Genomic DNA, 16,385 nt, shown 5'->3' on the forward strand with positions numbered 1-16,385 from the left:
CCATAGAAAAACCAAAGACTATCTTTAGCTGACAGTACATTCAACTGTGTTTTAAATGAAGAGAGGGCCAAGGAAAGAGGACCATGGGATCTCCAGGATGAAATGTCGTGTCCATTCATTTGGTAGCCATTTCTTCAGAGATTTACTCTGGCATTTTTCCACCCCAATGTCTACTTTCAATGGCCTGATGGAAAAGTATTCACTCCTTTTGAAAAAATTGAAGAAGAAAAAAAAAAAGACCATGACCAAGTACCATTTCACTCGCTACCTCCATAAAAGCAGGGGGTTCCTGGAGCCAGAAAATCCCCTTAAAGTCAGAGACTTTCTGACAAAATCTTAGTGTGACAGAAACTCACCTCACTTGCAGAATATCCACCCTGATGAATTGAGTGAATACATAAATGTTATTTTCAAGGTCAGAGAACATAACCCTTCCCACCCCCACCCCCCACCCCCCCGCCAACAAGAAAAAAATAATAGAAATTAAGAACTAGATATCCATTGTACTTTTAGGACAAAAACCATGTTTTTTCTAAACACTCTTGAAAGTGACCCCTCTGAGTAGAAACTCTGGGGCTAATTAAGACATTTTGAAGTTAAACTATGACATGTTAGCCCCTCTTGACTTCTTTTGTGGTGACATAAGACACTAGATCAAGTTTATTAAGAGAATCAAGGTGAGTGCTCATCTCGGTACCCATCTCCTCTAATGCAGAGGCCACTGACTGTTTCTATTGCATTTTTAAAAATATTGTGTATGTGTGATGTGTGAATGTGTTGTACGTACTTGTTGGTGTGGGTGTATGTTCATGTGTCGGGAGATGCACATGTATGTGAGTATGTGGAGAATACATCTTTCTTCAATCTCTCTCCAACTTTGTTTTGTGAGACAAGTTCCTCCCCTGAACCTAAAGCTAATAGATTTAGATAGACTGGCTGACCAATGGGCTTCAGGATCTACCCAGTTGTCCTCCCCTTCCTCAACTACCTCAAACTGGGGTTACAGGCACAAACCACCACACTTGACTTTTACATGAATCCTCAGGATCTAAACCCAAAGCTCCATGCTTTCCCCCACAGAACCTTTCCCTCCTGAGCCATCTCCCCAGCTCCATCTGCCTCATTTCTAAACTATGACATCTGGCAGTGTCCACTGATGAACAGCAAAGAATGGTTCCAATCTTTAATTTCATAATTAAGGAGGCAGACAAACCAAAAATATCAACAAGATAGAGAATGAGACAATATAGGGAAGGGAGAGCTGAATGGCTGAGAGCTCAGTTTTGAAAGTCACTGGCCAAAGACTGAGCAAACTTCAGCATAGCATATGCCCAGCATCCATCAGCCTTGAGTTGAAATAATTTATAGGCATGGCAATATACTATTAGTTGCCAGGACACACACTGACATCTGAATGGCATGGTTCAAAGGACTACTATGAAGCAGGTGGGACCTAATTATTTGATACACCTAAGTACTCAATATCTTGGCCTACAGCATCAAACACAAAAAGAGTTACTGAGACAACCCTCCAATGGCACCATAAAGAAGGAAATGTTGGCAAACTTTGGCATGTGAAAAATTTTGTTAGGCTTAGAAGATGGTCAAGGACTAGAAACAACAATCCATTTTGGCTACATCTGTATACACTCTTCTCCATTTCAGGGGACCATTTCATTCTGATTTTACCAGTACCCTCAACCCTGACTGGTGTGCATCAGGAACTCATGAGGGACTGTATTTTTCCCCCTTTCTTTAAAGTACTAATTCCTAGGCTCTACCTGGGCCAATTTATTCCAAGTCTCTGGGGCCAGGACTTTGGCACTCACACAGGCTCCTATGTGGCTCCAAAGTGTACCAGGCTTGACCCAGTTCCTCTTCCCACTATGGCGTGTTTGACAAGGTCCTGCCCTGGGCTTACAGTCCAGACCACACAGGTGGTGCACAAGTGCAAAAATGTGCTCTTTGTTAAAAGTATTTCAAAGCAGGAAACCAAGTGAGACCAATCTGATCCACACCAGAAAGATGACTGACTTAACTGTCACTACAAGTCCTGAGAGGAGCCCCAGGCCTTTTCCCACTACTTTCTGTACTCGTAGATGAGTGACCAGAGCAGGAAGACAGATGTGATCTCCCTCCATGTCAAAAAGAGGAACTTTTAGACTGGGAAAGGTAGCTGGGAAGTTGAATGGACATGATCAAAAGGATAATACCACATTTCTGGTGAGAAATAAATAAAAAGTGTCTTTAGAGCAGAAGAGCTGTGCTTAATCAAACAGGAATATTGTGTTTATGTGTGCGCAGTATATGGTAAGTGTTGTGTGTTTTGGGGGACGGAGTGAGTGTGCCCATGTACAACACACTTGTGAAGGTCAGAGTGCAAATTCAGTTATCTGTCCTCAGGTGCGTTCTACCTTTGGTTGGATACAAGGTCTCTCCCTGGCCTAGAATCTCAGCACATAGGCCAGGCTAACTGAGCCACAGGCTTCCAGGTACCTGTCTCCACCTCCCGTCTCACCATCTCTGGGATTACAGGCCTGTGCTCAATGCCCAGCTTCTGTGGGTTCTGGGAATCTGAACGCAGGTCCTTAATTGAGAGGCAAGTACTTTACTGGCAGCCATCTCCACAGCTCTGCCAATGGGTGGCACTTACAACAGAATATAGAAGAGAAACATAAGTGTCAGACACACTCTAAGCAAGTGTCCTATGCAAGAGTCTTGAAGATGCAAATAATACAGTGAAAACTGGACTGTTAATGCTTCAAAATCTGGAGGGAAGGAAAGGAGAATTCCAAGAGGTCGGGGAAGGGGAAAAAGTATATTTTCCTTTCTTCCCTTTTTAGCAACATGTTGTCTTCATATTCTAATAGTAACCTTGAATTAATACTGTGTCCTAAAGTAATGGTTCCTCACTATTTAGCCAAAGATTATCTTTTCCCTGCCACTCATAAAACTTCTTAATCCTAGAGGATCACAGAAGCTTAAACTAGAGGACCCATGGTGTCCTTAATCACAAGAAAATACTTGGTTGTTTCGTCAATCTGTTAGAACTTGAAAGTGGAACAAGCCACTCCATGAAGCTATAGAAACACCTGACATGGCCTGAGCCTATGACAACTTAGCAGTCTGTGCCGAGGCAGGATTCCACATTACATTATCATTTCACTGAAAGACCGATGCCTTTTAGCATCTCCTATCACAGCCCTTCTAATAATAAGGCGTTTTTATGGAACATTAAAAACAAACAAGCAAAGCAGGGTAATTTGCGAATTACAAAGGCAGGCCTTGGGGTACATCCACTGAGGAGAATCAAGAGCAGGACACTTCATTTCTCTCTGTGAGTTTTCATATCGCATCTCATGACTGACAGGTATCCTTCTAATATAGGTGTTTCTAGAAGCCACTTAGTAGGAGTTGGTTTAACAAAGGAACACACACACACACACACACACACACACACACACACACACACACACATGAACACACACACATACACAAACAAATACATACACAAATGCATACACAGAGAAAGATAAGTAAATATAAAGAGCACACCACTTTCCATTAGTTTCATTTTTCACTGAAACTATACCACAAATTTGAAGAGACCCATTGGTTTTTACTCTTTGAGCCATGATACAAATGACTTCCATGTTTTCCAAAGTTGGGGGGTGGGATATGATCAAGATACTTTGACAATTCATTCAAAAGTTGCAGTGGTTACCCAGGATTGAGTTGAAGTTTGGGAGCAGCAGCCACAACAGCTGCAAGCCACACTGCACAGGAAGAGCCCCTTTGCTTGAGATTTTTATAGTATTCTTACAGATGCATATTAAATAACTTCCTCTGGACCACAGACATGATTGAACTTACAAAATAAAAGCCCTATAAATACTGCCAAGTCAGCCTTGCCTCTCTGTCTCCCTTCTTGCATAAAATGGAATATTTCCAACCAAGCACTGAAACATAAATATTAAAATAATAAGTGGGATACACTACAAATCTACTTTACAATTTCATCACTACTGTAGCACCTTGTTACCAGGGCCAATGCATTCATTTTGTAAAGAACACGAGAAATCTGAGAAGCTTGAGGACTCATATGACTCGTCATTAAATATTTAATCACCTTTTCAAGTCCTAAGCCTTTATCATATTTCATCCATCTAGAGAGTTCATTCTATACTAGAGATTCCATGGCCCCCTTTGGAGAGGAAAAAGAAAAAATAGGGAGAAAAAAACCCTCAAAAAGGCAGGGAGGGTTCAATGATCTCAAGATGACTTTTCCTGTTGGTGTTGTAATGAACTCACTTCACCCTGTAAACCCACCAATCCACAGTAGGGTCAACCAGTAAGTCCATGGCTTTTTAGTCCCCAAGTATCAGTTTTACAAAAGATGCCACATCTGTTGCTTTGGATTCGTGTAGGGTGAAAAATGGATGTTGCTGGGAAAGAAAAGAAAAAAAAATACATGGCATTAATACTTGACATTGATAATATATAAAATTAGCAAATGAATCTATGGGTTTAATAAATAGGTTAATATCTCTATTGAAGCAAATCAGATTTCCCATATCTTTTGTAAAATCAAGCACATATTTTTTGACATGCATATTTTAAGGTTATCTCTAATTTTGGTATATGTAGGCTTCCAATACAAAGACTCTATTAATTTAAATAACATATGCAAGTATGCTACATAATTCCATCCATACAGAAATACAAAGATTGGGTAAGACCATCTCTACAGAGTCATTTTAGACAGCCGCAATAATAAAATGATTAAAATCAGAGACTTAGATTCTTCTACTTCATGGGAATAAGAACAGGGTGGTGGAACAAGACATCAATGTTCTCTGAACAGTAAATGGACAAGGAAGGCATTCATGCCTTTGGCATTGGAAAACTGGTTTCAACTAAAACACCTAAGGCCATTTTTAAGGCCACGCCCACAGCTAAGGGCTACATTCTATCAGTCTTGAAAGGTTTAATCCATCTACAGAATAACGCCAGACTACTGGTATGTTCAGAGAAAATTCAACTCAGAGATTAAAGATTGAGAAAATAAAAAAGAAAAAGAAAAAAAATTTCTTTGTATACAGCTCAGATTAAGTCAATTTAAAGAAAGAAAACTTAGACTTTGTGTAGAAAAGGTAAGGCATGATGCAAGAGCCCACATATTTCAAAGCAAGTCAGATGACTAAGCCATTTTTCTGTGTGCAGAACAATCCTTGAATTACTCAGTTGGGCTATAAGTGTCGGGCTACAGAGCCTTCAATCTCCAGTTAGAGAGGCATACATTAGATCATGTTTGTCAGTTCTTCTAGTGGGAACAGAAACCAAGCAAAGGAACTCAAAAGGACAATTCCTTCAGGTACCAGTACCACACACCCTTCCACCTCATCTACCATGCCCAGGTCTCCGACAGTCTCAGGGTACTACTTTCAGTGGCTGGTTGGAATGGCTCAACCTGGGTGTTTTCTCATGCAGACATAAGATGACTCACTCTGTTTCCCTGATGAGGGGTTCAGTTTGCAACCTTCATTCTGCCTGCCAGTAGGTTTTCTAATTATATTTGTTTGAAACCTGACAGTAGAGGGCTGGATGAGTCAGCTTTGTGGGGAACTGAATGCCCACCCATGCAAATTTTAGGAAACAATGTAATGGGGGAAGGAACAAAGAAATAAAACCCAAAAGAAAGTAGGTGGTCACTGTTGAACACTGTGACTCAGAACATGGAAAGATCTCCTGTTTTGCCCATTAGAGGATATGGGTTGTGTGCTGGCTCAGAGCCTTACACCCAATGTGAAGTTCTAGATTCAAGGCCCTTCATTCTGAATTCCCCCATCTGCCAAATAGTGATATCACTTTCAATTACTGACCACTTACACGGCACACTTACCATGGTTTTGTTTTTGTTGTTTTACTTTAACCATCATACTTATTAGCTTTCCCACATCCTCTTGACATTTGGGGCTCTTTAACATGCTTAAAACGCTTTTTACTATCAAAACACAACATGCCAAACCTCAGATTGTCTTGATGACCGATTCCAATGCCTGTCAGCCCCACCTTGACTCTGATTCTGCTGTTACCAGCTCAATACATAGAGCTTGAGTCCATGAATGAATTATATAATAATATATGAAACCCTTAATTAAAAACAAATCCTTTAGGTATCTTTTAGTTTATCCCAGACTAAGAAAATACTTTGGGGTCCAGCAAACCAAGCCAATCAACATGGAAGGTGTGAGTAGTCTTGTATGGGGCTTTGAAGTTAAAGAGTGTTGAGAACTCAATTCCTTCTCTAAGCAAGGAATAGACTAAGAATAGAAAGGGCAGTACCTCAGGTGGGCAAATGGGGTCTTACAAACAATCCCCAGGCTACAGCCCCAGACTAAGTTTCCCCTAAAAAAGGCCAAGTCTTAAGAGAGAGGACTCTGTAGTATTTAGGATTCCTGTAGTGCCATGAGGAAGCAAAGAGATTCACGGACATGCTGCCAGGATCAGAGAAGCAAGCCCCATCACCAACAGGCCTCCCAAATACCCCACACATGCACCTCAACCTCCAGGACTGTGGGTTCAGTTATCCTTGTTTTACACTGCAATTCAAATCAAGAACTTCCTCAGATATTTGGAGAAGACAATCAGTTCACTGGGAAATCATCTAACCAGCCTGGTTACTATCTCCGGTGGTAACCATCTAAGGCAGGGGGAGTCAAACTGCAATCCAGAGTCCAAATCTAACTCCCTGTCTGTGGTGGTTTAAATGGGAAATGTCTCCCATAAGCTCAGATGTTTAAAGACTTGGTCCCAAGATGGTGATGCTGTTGACGTAGGTTTGGGAGATATGACCTTACTGGAGGAAGTAGTTGGGGGGGGGGGGGGTGCAGCTTTGTGGTTGCAAAGACTCATGCCATTCCCTGTTGGTGATCTCTGCTTCCTGCTTGCACTTCAGCCTCCCGCTCCAGCCACCTGGGCTCCATCATCAAGCGCTGTAACCTTCCAGAGCTATCTGCCCCCACCAACCCTTCTTTCTCTAAACTGACTCGGTTACAGTGCTTTAATCACAGAAATAGAAAAGTTACGGATACACTTTCGGACTTTTAAATAAAGTTCTATTGAAACACGGCAGATGCTCTTTTTGCTGTCGTATCGAATATGGCTGCTTTCAGCTTAAGTCACTCATTTTAACAGCAACTGCATGGCTCAGTAACCTAAAATACTATCTTTAAAAAAAAAAAAGAATTGGCTAATATCTGCTGTCGAAGAAAAATGATACAAAGCACAAGTTCAAGGAAATGTACAGATAAGATGGACCTGAGGCATGTATAGCCCTCAATCTGAATTAGGGGGAAAATGACTGGGAATATTATAACAAGTACATATCTGGGTTGGAGCTTTGATAATAATATTCCTTTATTTGGAAAAAAATATCTTTTTTTTTTAACCCTTCCTACCTCTTTACAAATTCCTGAAACTGAAACAATAGCTTCCCACCACGTGTTGCCCAGTGCTGAAGTCAGGGAGTTCCGACTCAGAGTTTCCATTTAAAAACCTCAATTCCACAGGAAAGCGGGGAATAGTTATGGTCTTAAAAGGCACGTCCATTTCCAGTACCACAATGGCTAATGCCATAAAGGGGGAGGTTGTCCACATAATCTTACATTAATAGACATGCCAAAACCCCTCAGTGTTTGTTAGATTGTAGCGGGAAGGTAGACATCAATACCAGATGCTGATGTATAGGAAATATTTTTTTCCTCAAATGTTTTCTGATGAAATTTTTGGTAAGAGGCCACTTAGATTAAAAAGGGGGGGCGGTGATGTTCTCCATTGTAAATAGCTGAACTACAGAGAAAATGTTCTTATTTTAACAATTAGTTACAAAGCAGACATCGGGATTTGAAGTTCCCTAAGATCCCACAGGAATTGTTTCCTGTCTGTCACACTTCATGTGAAATTCTTTTAGTCCAAGCACACCACAAAGGGGCAGCCAGGCCTGGGAAGGCCTCCAGTTGGTCACTTTTAAAAAAGTAATAATAATCCAAGAACAAATATTCAACTTAAACATGCAGATATATCCTCAAATATCACACATCTATTTTTATAAAGCTGTTGAGTATTGAAGACTGGACATTGTTGTTTTAAAGGGGGATAATGGACGCTCCAGGAATTGGCCTGACTCCAATTCTTCCAATAAGAGAATGGTTCAGCATAAATAAACCAAAGCTAATACCCAGACCTGAAACAACACATGCCCGAGATGATCACACAGGTCATCTTTTTTATAACGCTTTTTTCAATATCTTATTTTTAATTTTGTGTGTATGTGTATGGGGAAGTAGAATGTTCATGTGAGTACAGTACCCACAGAGGCCTGAAGTTGACATCAACTCCTCTGGAGCTGGAGTTACAGAGCCCGGCCATTTAGCTATCTCCAACCTCTCTTCTATAACTCTTACAGATATTTCCAAATGGTTCCTTCTCTGTGTCTCAGCTACCTCAAAACACAATTCAAAAAGAGGTATCAGGAGCCCACACGTCTACGATGCACCCAGCTGATCCGGATGGTGAGGCTGTAGGTAGGACAGAAGAAAGCACCTGGGGACTGCTGCTAGCAGGTCCACTAATAAAGTATCTCAAATTTTGCTCTTCCCTCTCTTGGGACTGGACAACATCGTAATTCTCTGGGGTGGTTACCTTTAACTATCAACTTGGCATAACCCAAAACCATCTGGGAAGAGAGTCTTAATGAGGGATTATCTACCTTGGGTTGGCCTATGGGCATGTTTGTGAGAAAGTGCCTAAATTGAGTTCATTGATATGAAAAGATACAGCTCACTGTGGGTGCCACCATTCCCTAGGCAGAGGGTCCTGACTTGTTTTAAGAGTGGTGAAGTCAAGCTAAATGCAAACCAGCAGCTAACACGTACTGATTTCTGTCTCTGCTCTCAACTGTAAGTGGGGTGGGATGACCTGCCTTGACCTGCTGCTGCTCTGGCTTCCTGGCAGTGATGGAATAGCCTAGACTTATGAACTGAAATGAACCCTTTCTCTCTTAAGTTGCCCTTTGTTGGGGTAGTTTATCACAGCAACAGAAATGAACTGAGCATATCTCCCTCCCACTGTTAAGATTCAAACCTTGATCGTTAAGATAAATCTGAGGTGGGGGTGGTAAACACAAATTCACAGAGAGCCTAAATTTTACATTTATCTCCAAAATGTACTCATCGCACATTCAATATCTGTCTAGGTAGAAACACTGTTATAGAGCGACAGTGCTGGGATTTTGATTTTCATCCATGTTTTACTGATAGGACAAACAATAAATACAGAAGCAGGTGCTTTACTCTACCTCTTTGCACCAACATGAAGACCAAAAGGCAAGGAGAAAGAAATTCATCTAATTCATCCAAGATTTGTTCTGAAAACTTGATAGGCTACATGGCCGGTAAGCTATCTCACTTAAGTCTCAAAACTCACATTTCCCGTACATTTACAGCGGGACTCTTCCAAATGTGAAAATATAAATTTCACGGACATAAATGTTTTCCAGGTTTACCCAACATGGAAAACATCACTGGGAAAGATGACACAGTCTGAGCTTGCATCAAAACAAACAAACAAGCAAACAACAACAAAAAACCAATGAACATAAGCCAGCAAGATGGCTCAGTGAGTAATAGCACTGGCTGCCAAGCCTGACGACCTGAGTTCAATTCCCAGGACCCACATGGTGGAAGGAGAAAACTGACCTCTGCATGTGCACTGTGACACATGAATACCCACAAATATAGGCACATAAGATAAAACATTAAAAAACAATGAGGAAGGGCCCTTAACTCCTTCTTTAGTCCAGTTCCTGGGAATCAACCATATCTCAATGGATCAACTCTTCCTAACTAGTGATTTCCTCATCATCTTAGCCGTGGCTACTTCACTGTTAGTGAGTTAGTTTGGTAACACACACCAAAGTGTTCACACTCACCATAAGCTCTGGATATGTGGGCCGTTCTTTGGAATTTTTCTTCAAGCTTAAAGAAAAAAAAATAATCACATTAAAAATCACATTTTTCACTGTGAGGATTTCAAGACTAGTATAAAACTGACCATAACTATCTTTTTTTTTAGGCACAGAAAACAGGCTTCTTATCTCGACTTCTTCTACTGTAACTCATAAACTCTTACAAATTATGTTTTAAGCCACTATGGGCTTAAATGGATAAGTATGGGTGTAGCGTGTATGTGTGTTTATTCTCCTTTAATATATCATGAACGACATTTGGTCTAACTTGTCTGATCCAGAACCATTGCATTTCCAAACCTATCTGTACTTTCCTTCAGGGTAGCGTCTATCCCACCTCCTGGAAAAGAAATCAGCAAGTGTCTCTCACAGGACACCAAGCACTCTTCACTGCCTTCAGCTGCATCGTCCTCCCTGCCTGTCCTCCCTTCCATATACCTGCCTGAGACAGAAACCTATATTTAACTAAGGTAGAGCTACTGGTTCACTGTGTCTTAGTAGATTTAAAAATAAAAAAAAAAGGAAAGTATATTCAGTCAGCAAATTAGCAATTATTCTTAGAAATAGTTTGTGGTTGTGCAGTACTGTCTAGTGGTCACTCAGTTCTCTGAATACCCAGACATTTAATAACATTTGATACCAGAGGCAATCCTCATAAAACTGCAACATGAAAGAGACCAAATCCATCACCCCTGTCCTCAACCCACCCCGATTCTCTTTCCACCCCTGGCTCTAAAATGGAAAAAGGAAAAAAACAGTTTACTTGATGCTAGAGTTCCAGGCTATAGAATGGAGAAAAGGACAACCTTGGAAACTATGATGTGCGAAACAACCTAGAGCTTTCTGTAGCCACTGGACCATAAAATCATACGTGAATGGAAAGAAAGTTGTCAATAAAGCTGAAGAACCACAATGTGACAGCATATTGGGCTCCTAGGATGTGTGCTGATAGATCCTTTTTAGCAAGAGAGGTCTTGGACACGTGACATGTGCTCTGCTGCACCCACGAAAACTAATCACCATGAGGGAAGCAAAGTACAGGACTGCGGGAGAGTGACGTCAGTGAGAGACTTTAAACTATACAGTTTTAAGCAAAATCAAAAATTCTCTTTAAAAATTAAAAGGGGAGGAAGTTTTTGAACCAAAACAACTTAAAAGCAGCCTACCAGTTGATTCCAGGCAATGCTGTGGGTAGAAGCCAGGGAACCTGAGACAGGGTAGAGGTGAGGGCAGAAGTCTCAACCTGGAACTGAGGGCAGACCTAGGACCTAGGGACCTCAGGGACCAGACAACCTATGAGAGAAAGTTCATCTCAACTGGGGATAAAAATAAGAGTGCATTAGAAAGAAGAATTATCAACTGTCAGCGTGGGGCTGATATGGGAATGTGTGCCTGGGTGAAATGAATGAATTTTTAACCCACTCATGGCTTTGTATATGCCTATATCCTGAGGGTCAATGTTGGTGGTTCCCAATGATGATGATCCTGTACCTCCACCCCAGGGGACATTTTTCAATGTCTGGAGGCATTTTGGGTTGTCACAACTAGTTAGCAGGTGTTCTTGCTAGCATCTGATAGAGGCCAAGGATGTTGCTAAACATTTTTGGACTGTGTGCCACTGGGTGGCCCTCTTTTTCTTTTTTCTTTTTCTTTCAATTTCCTATTTCCTTCTCTAAAATGGAACTCAATTGGAAGAATCATCTCCAGTTGGTTCATATGCTATTTATTTATATTCTCGTTATGAATACCTCCTACCTCTCTCTTCTGCCTTCCTAGTAACTAAAGGTTGTCTAAATTCTCAGAATCGCAGAACTGCCCTCTGTGGACATTACTGCCTTGCACATAGATCTTAGATTTTTTTTTTTTAATTATACAGAAGCCCCAAATATCCAACTATTGTTCAAAGCAAATTTAAACCTAGAAATTCTCCATTAGTTAAACGATTTAACTTATTAAATCAAAGAAAGGAAACAAAAACACAATATTAAAACTATATTCAATATTCAAGTGGTTAAATATGAAATCTGAGGGGCCAGAAAGATGGTTTCACTGGTAAGGGCATTTGCTGCCAAGACTGGCAACCTGAGTTTTATTCCTGGAACCCACCCAGCAGAAGGAGAGAACAGACTCCCAGAAGCTACCCTCTGACCTCCATATGCACACCATGGCAGCATACACCCTGCACACTCAAGAAAGAAAGAAGGACGGAAGGACAGAAGGAAGGACGGAAGGAAGGAATGAGGGAGGGAAGAAAGGAGGGAGGGAGGGAGGGAGGGAGGGAGAAAGAAGGGAAGGAAGAAATTTTTAAAATGTTTAAAATATATTAAATCCAAAACACTCTTATGTTCCACCTTCCCATGACTAACTTTTTACTCAATAGCAGAACTAAGGGAATGATTAGCCAAGGGAAACATCTTGATCTTGAAATGTTAAAATAATGGGTTCTTGTAACAACCATGATCTCCCAGTTGGTCTAAAGGCTTTAAAAGTTCCTCTCCTTTTTCTCTTCTTGTCTTTGTGACACCGAAGAGAGAGCCCAGGACCCTGCCCAGACTAGGAAAGCACTCCACCACCAGGTGATTAACCCCAGCCCTGAGGGTTTCAAGCTTTAAGTAAAAGTGATCTTGAAGCAGGACATTTTGTTGTTGTTGTTGTTGTTGTTGTTGTAACACTTTGTGAAGTCTTTTTTATTGTATTTTTTATTTTATAATTTAATTTAATTTTACACATCAGCCATGGATTTCTCTGTCCTCCCTGCTCCTCCTCCCCCACTCTCCCCCCAGCCCAGCCCCCATTCCCATCTCCTCCAAGGCAAGGACTCCCCTGGGGATTCAGTCCAGGCAAGTCGTCCCCTGCTCCCAGGCTGAGCAAAGTGTCCCTGCAAAGGCCCCAGGTTCCAAACAGCCAGCTCATGCACTAAAAACAGGACATTTTTTATCCTCCAGAACAGTTTGCAAAATTTTCTCTCTTGCTTTAATCTGTATTTTTCAAATTTGGGGAAAGTCACCCTAGTTGATCAGTGAGAAAATGTTTAAGATTCCTCAAACCTCAGAGGCTGTTGCCCAACTACCCAATGAGCTACCTCTTGACTTATAGCCCCTGGTCAGAAAGGAAAGTTTATCTCCAACTACAGAGCTGTAATGAAAAGGACTTACACAGCAACTGGCCATAGTAATGATGCCTATAATTCCAGCACTCAGGAGGCTGCAGCAGGATTATGGAATCAAGGCCAGCCTGGGCTACAGAGGGACTTTTAGGACAGCCTAGTGTATACAGGAAAACCCTATCTAAAGAAGGAGGGAGGGAGGGAAGGAGGGAGGGAGGGAGAGAGGGAGGGAGGGAGGAAGGAAGAAAGGGATGGAGGGAGGAAAAGAAAGACCATTCATTGACTTAGTATAACAGATTTAACCTATTCTCTCCATCTTCTTAATCAAAAACACTTCAAAAGAGGCACTAAGAATAGTAAAGATACCCAAGATAAAGTTGAGGTGGAAGCAAATTTTCCATGTTTAGTAGGAAATGCTTGAAATTCAGTATAAAATAACAACCTTGGAGTTCAAAGGTACACCACTTTCTTCTTGGATTGAAGTCTGACTTTTGAATGTTCGAGTGGCTTGTCATTTTCAAGTGTGCAATTAGCTAACTTCTCTAATTCCTCTTCCAAATGCCACAACACAGGCTCCTGACCATGGCTGACACTACAAAACAGATCCGCGCTGTCTCGAGAATTGCTAGCTTGAAGTTTATGCTGACCAGAGGCTTTCTGCCTATTTGAACTCACCCTGATCATTTCCAAGAAGGGCTATTTGGTACGTCCACAGAATAAAAACACAGTGTGCCTGTGAAGTCATACATTTGTCAAAAGATAAATAAATATCTACTGCCTCTTTTACTGTCCTTTTCTGAACAGACAGACTGTGCTTAATCGACTTTTCATTCTAGCCCCTGAGACAAACAGTATTGACATCTGGACAGGCCTCCACCCCATTTGGGTATGGCAATGGGCTCTTCAGCTGGGCACTGAGACTCCAAAGTAGGCCTGGGGGAAATGCAAACGTAAGTCAAACTATTGTAGCAGAGGGCAGCTTGTTTCTAGGACTCTCTTGTATGAACATATAAGAAGAGGTTCCAGTGAAAACTGCCGAGCTGCTGGGCCAGAGAGCAGGCTCGATGCGGAAAGTGCTCTCCCCATGAGCATGCAGACCTGAGTTTGATTTCCAAAGCCCACATAAAAAGCTAACAGCAACAGTACACACTTCTAATTTTAGCACTGAAGAGGGAAAAGCAGGAAGAACCTTGGGCTTCATGGCCAGTCAGCCTAGCTAAATGAGATACCGTGTCTCAAAAAAAAAGGTGGATCATACTGAGAAATGACACCTGTAGTTGACCTCTGCCCCCCTCACATGCACACATAACATCTACATACACACAAAAACATATACAACATACATGCACAAACAACTATATGTACTCAGATACATGCACTATATATATATATACATATATATACACACTATATAAATGCACACAATAAAAAACATATGGATCGTGTGTGTGTGTGTGTGTGTGTGTGTGTGTGTGTGTGTGTGTGTTATATATATATGCGCCATCTGCTAAGATCCCTTTTTTTTTTTTGTTTTTTTGTTTTTTTTGTTTTTCGAGACAGGGTTTCTCTGTGTAGCTTTGCGCCTTTCCTGGGACTCACTTGGTAGCCCAGACTGGCCTCGAACTCACAGAGATCCGCCTGGCTCTGCCTCCCGAGTGCTGGGATTAAAGGCGTGCACCACCACCGCCCGGCAAAGATCCCATTTTTAAAAAATAAACTCTTATATTAAACTTTCTATAAGACTAAACTGTAAGGATTTCCTATTAGAATTCAGTATCATGCATCCAAAAACAAGGCCTGTTTGGTCATGTGGTGGTTTGAATGAGAAATGTTTCCCATAGTCTCAAGCATTTGAATACTCGGGCCCCACTTGGTGGCACTGTTTGGAGCTGTTTAGAAGGTGTGGTCTTGCTGGAAGTATGTCACTGGAGGTTGGCTCTGAGAGCTTAATGATGTCTCCCTACTCTCTGTTCGCTCTCTCTGCTTCCTACTTGAGGTTCAAGATGTCAGCCCTTGGCTTTGCTCCAGCCCCCATGACTGCTGCTTGCTGTCATGCCTCCCTGAAATGATAGGCTTATCCCTATGAAACCATAACCTCTTTCTCCTATAAATTTCCTTTAGTGTGGTGTTTTATCACAGCAATAGAAGAGTAACTAATACAGGTCAGTGCTACCCACCTTAGGAATTATTTAAAATCTCCATGTTAAAAATGTACACTAGGGAAAAGGAGTAGCCTTCAGTTGTGCTATTTTGAAATGACTACATAATGGAAGAAGTATTTCTAAGAATCATTATTGCTCTGTGTTCCTCTGAAATGCTTCAAGATACTGACATAGGCAAGAACTGTGAAAAGGACTCTTATTCCACAGAAAATAATCCCAAAAGTTGACTAGTGGGATTACATGAAATTAAAGTTTCTATGCAGCTGAAGAAACAATTATCAGACTGAAAAGACAGCCAACAGAACAGGAGGAAAGGCTTTGCCATCTACACCTCAGACAAGGATTTGCTACCTATACTACATAACAAGTTTTAAACACCCAAATAAATAAATCTTCCCATCAATAAATGGGCTAATGGACTAAATAGATAATTCTCAAAAGAAGAAACACATATGGCCAATAAATATTTGAAAACATTTTCAATATCCTTAGCTATCCCAGAACTCCGAATTAACAGTTCTTTGAGATTCCAGCTCATCTTAAATATGATGGCTATTGCCAATAAAAGAAGGGACAGAAAAAATATACAAGCCAGAGGATGTGGGAGAGGGCTGGGAGAGGCTGAGTTCTACACGTGACCTGGCTTTTGCTCACATCAACTTACAGCAGCTGTTATTACCAGAGAAGACCTGCAGAAGATCAAGTCGATCAAAATTCCGAATGGATGGGGAGGGGTCCCTGGAGACCCCACCCTTGGTGGAGGATCTGAGTGGTTGGTGGCCACTTGAGGAGGAGAGTCACTCTCCTTTGAGGATATGCAGCACTAATTGGACTTAGGGGATTCTTAACAATCATTAAAAAAAAAAAAAAAGGACAGGAAGTTGGGAGGCAGACAAGGTGGAAGCAGTAAGGGATGCTGGAGGGAGGTAGTGGTGGATGGATAGGATAAAAATACACTCTATATGTATGTATGAAAGTTTCAAACAATAATATAACGTTTAAAAAAAGAAAACAAACAAAAGATTGCTGGTGTGGGTACAGGCAAAGAGGAGCCTTTGTTCACTGCTGCTGGGAATGTAAACTTCTATAG

At 41.3% G+C, this 16,385-nt stretch overlaps 1 protein-coding gene across 2 annotated transcripts in view; it reads right to left on the reverse strand.

Moving 5' to 3' along the window:
* Positions 1-3,598: 3,598 nt before the first annotated feature.
* The window catches only part of Map2k6 (mitogen-activated protein kinase kinase 6), a 120,572-nt gene continuing 107,785 nt past the window's right edge, over positions 3,599-16,385 (reverse strand). For both annotated transcript variants that reach the window (XM_028865278.2, XM_028865279.2), the window contains exons 11-12: positions 9,992-10,037; positions 3,599-4,445 (exon numbers count right to left, since the gene is read on the reverse strand). In XM_028865278.2, the coding sequence (XP_028721111.1) occupies positions 4,368-4,445; positions 9,992-10,037 (124 nt within the window). In that variant the 3' untranslated portion in view covers positions 3,599-4,367. The remainder of the gene's footprint in view (positions 4,446-9,991; positions 10,038-16,385) is intronic.

This window comes from Peromyscus leucopus, chromosome 8b (genome assembly GCF_004664715.2).
Source record: "Peromyscus leucopus breed LL Stock chromosome 8b, UCI_PerLeu_2.1, whole genome shotgun sequence".
NCBI lineage: Eukaryota > Metazoa > Chordata > Mammalia > Rodentia > Cricetidae > Peromyscus > Peromyscus leucopus.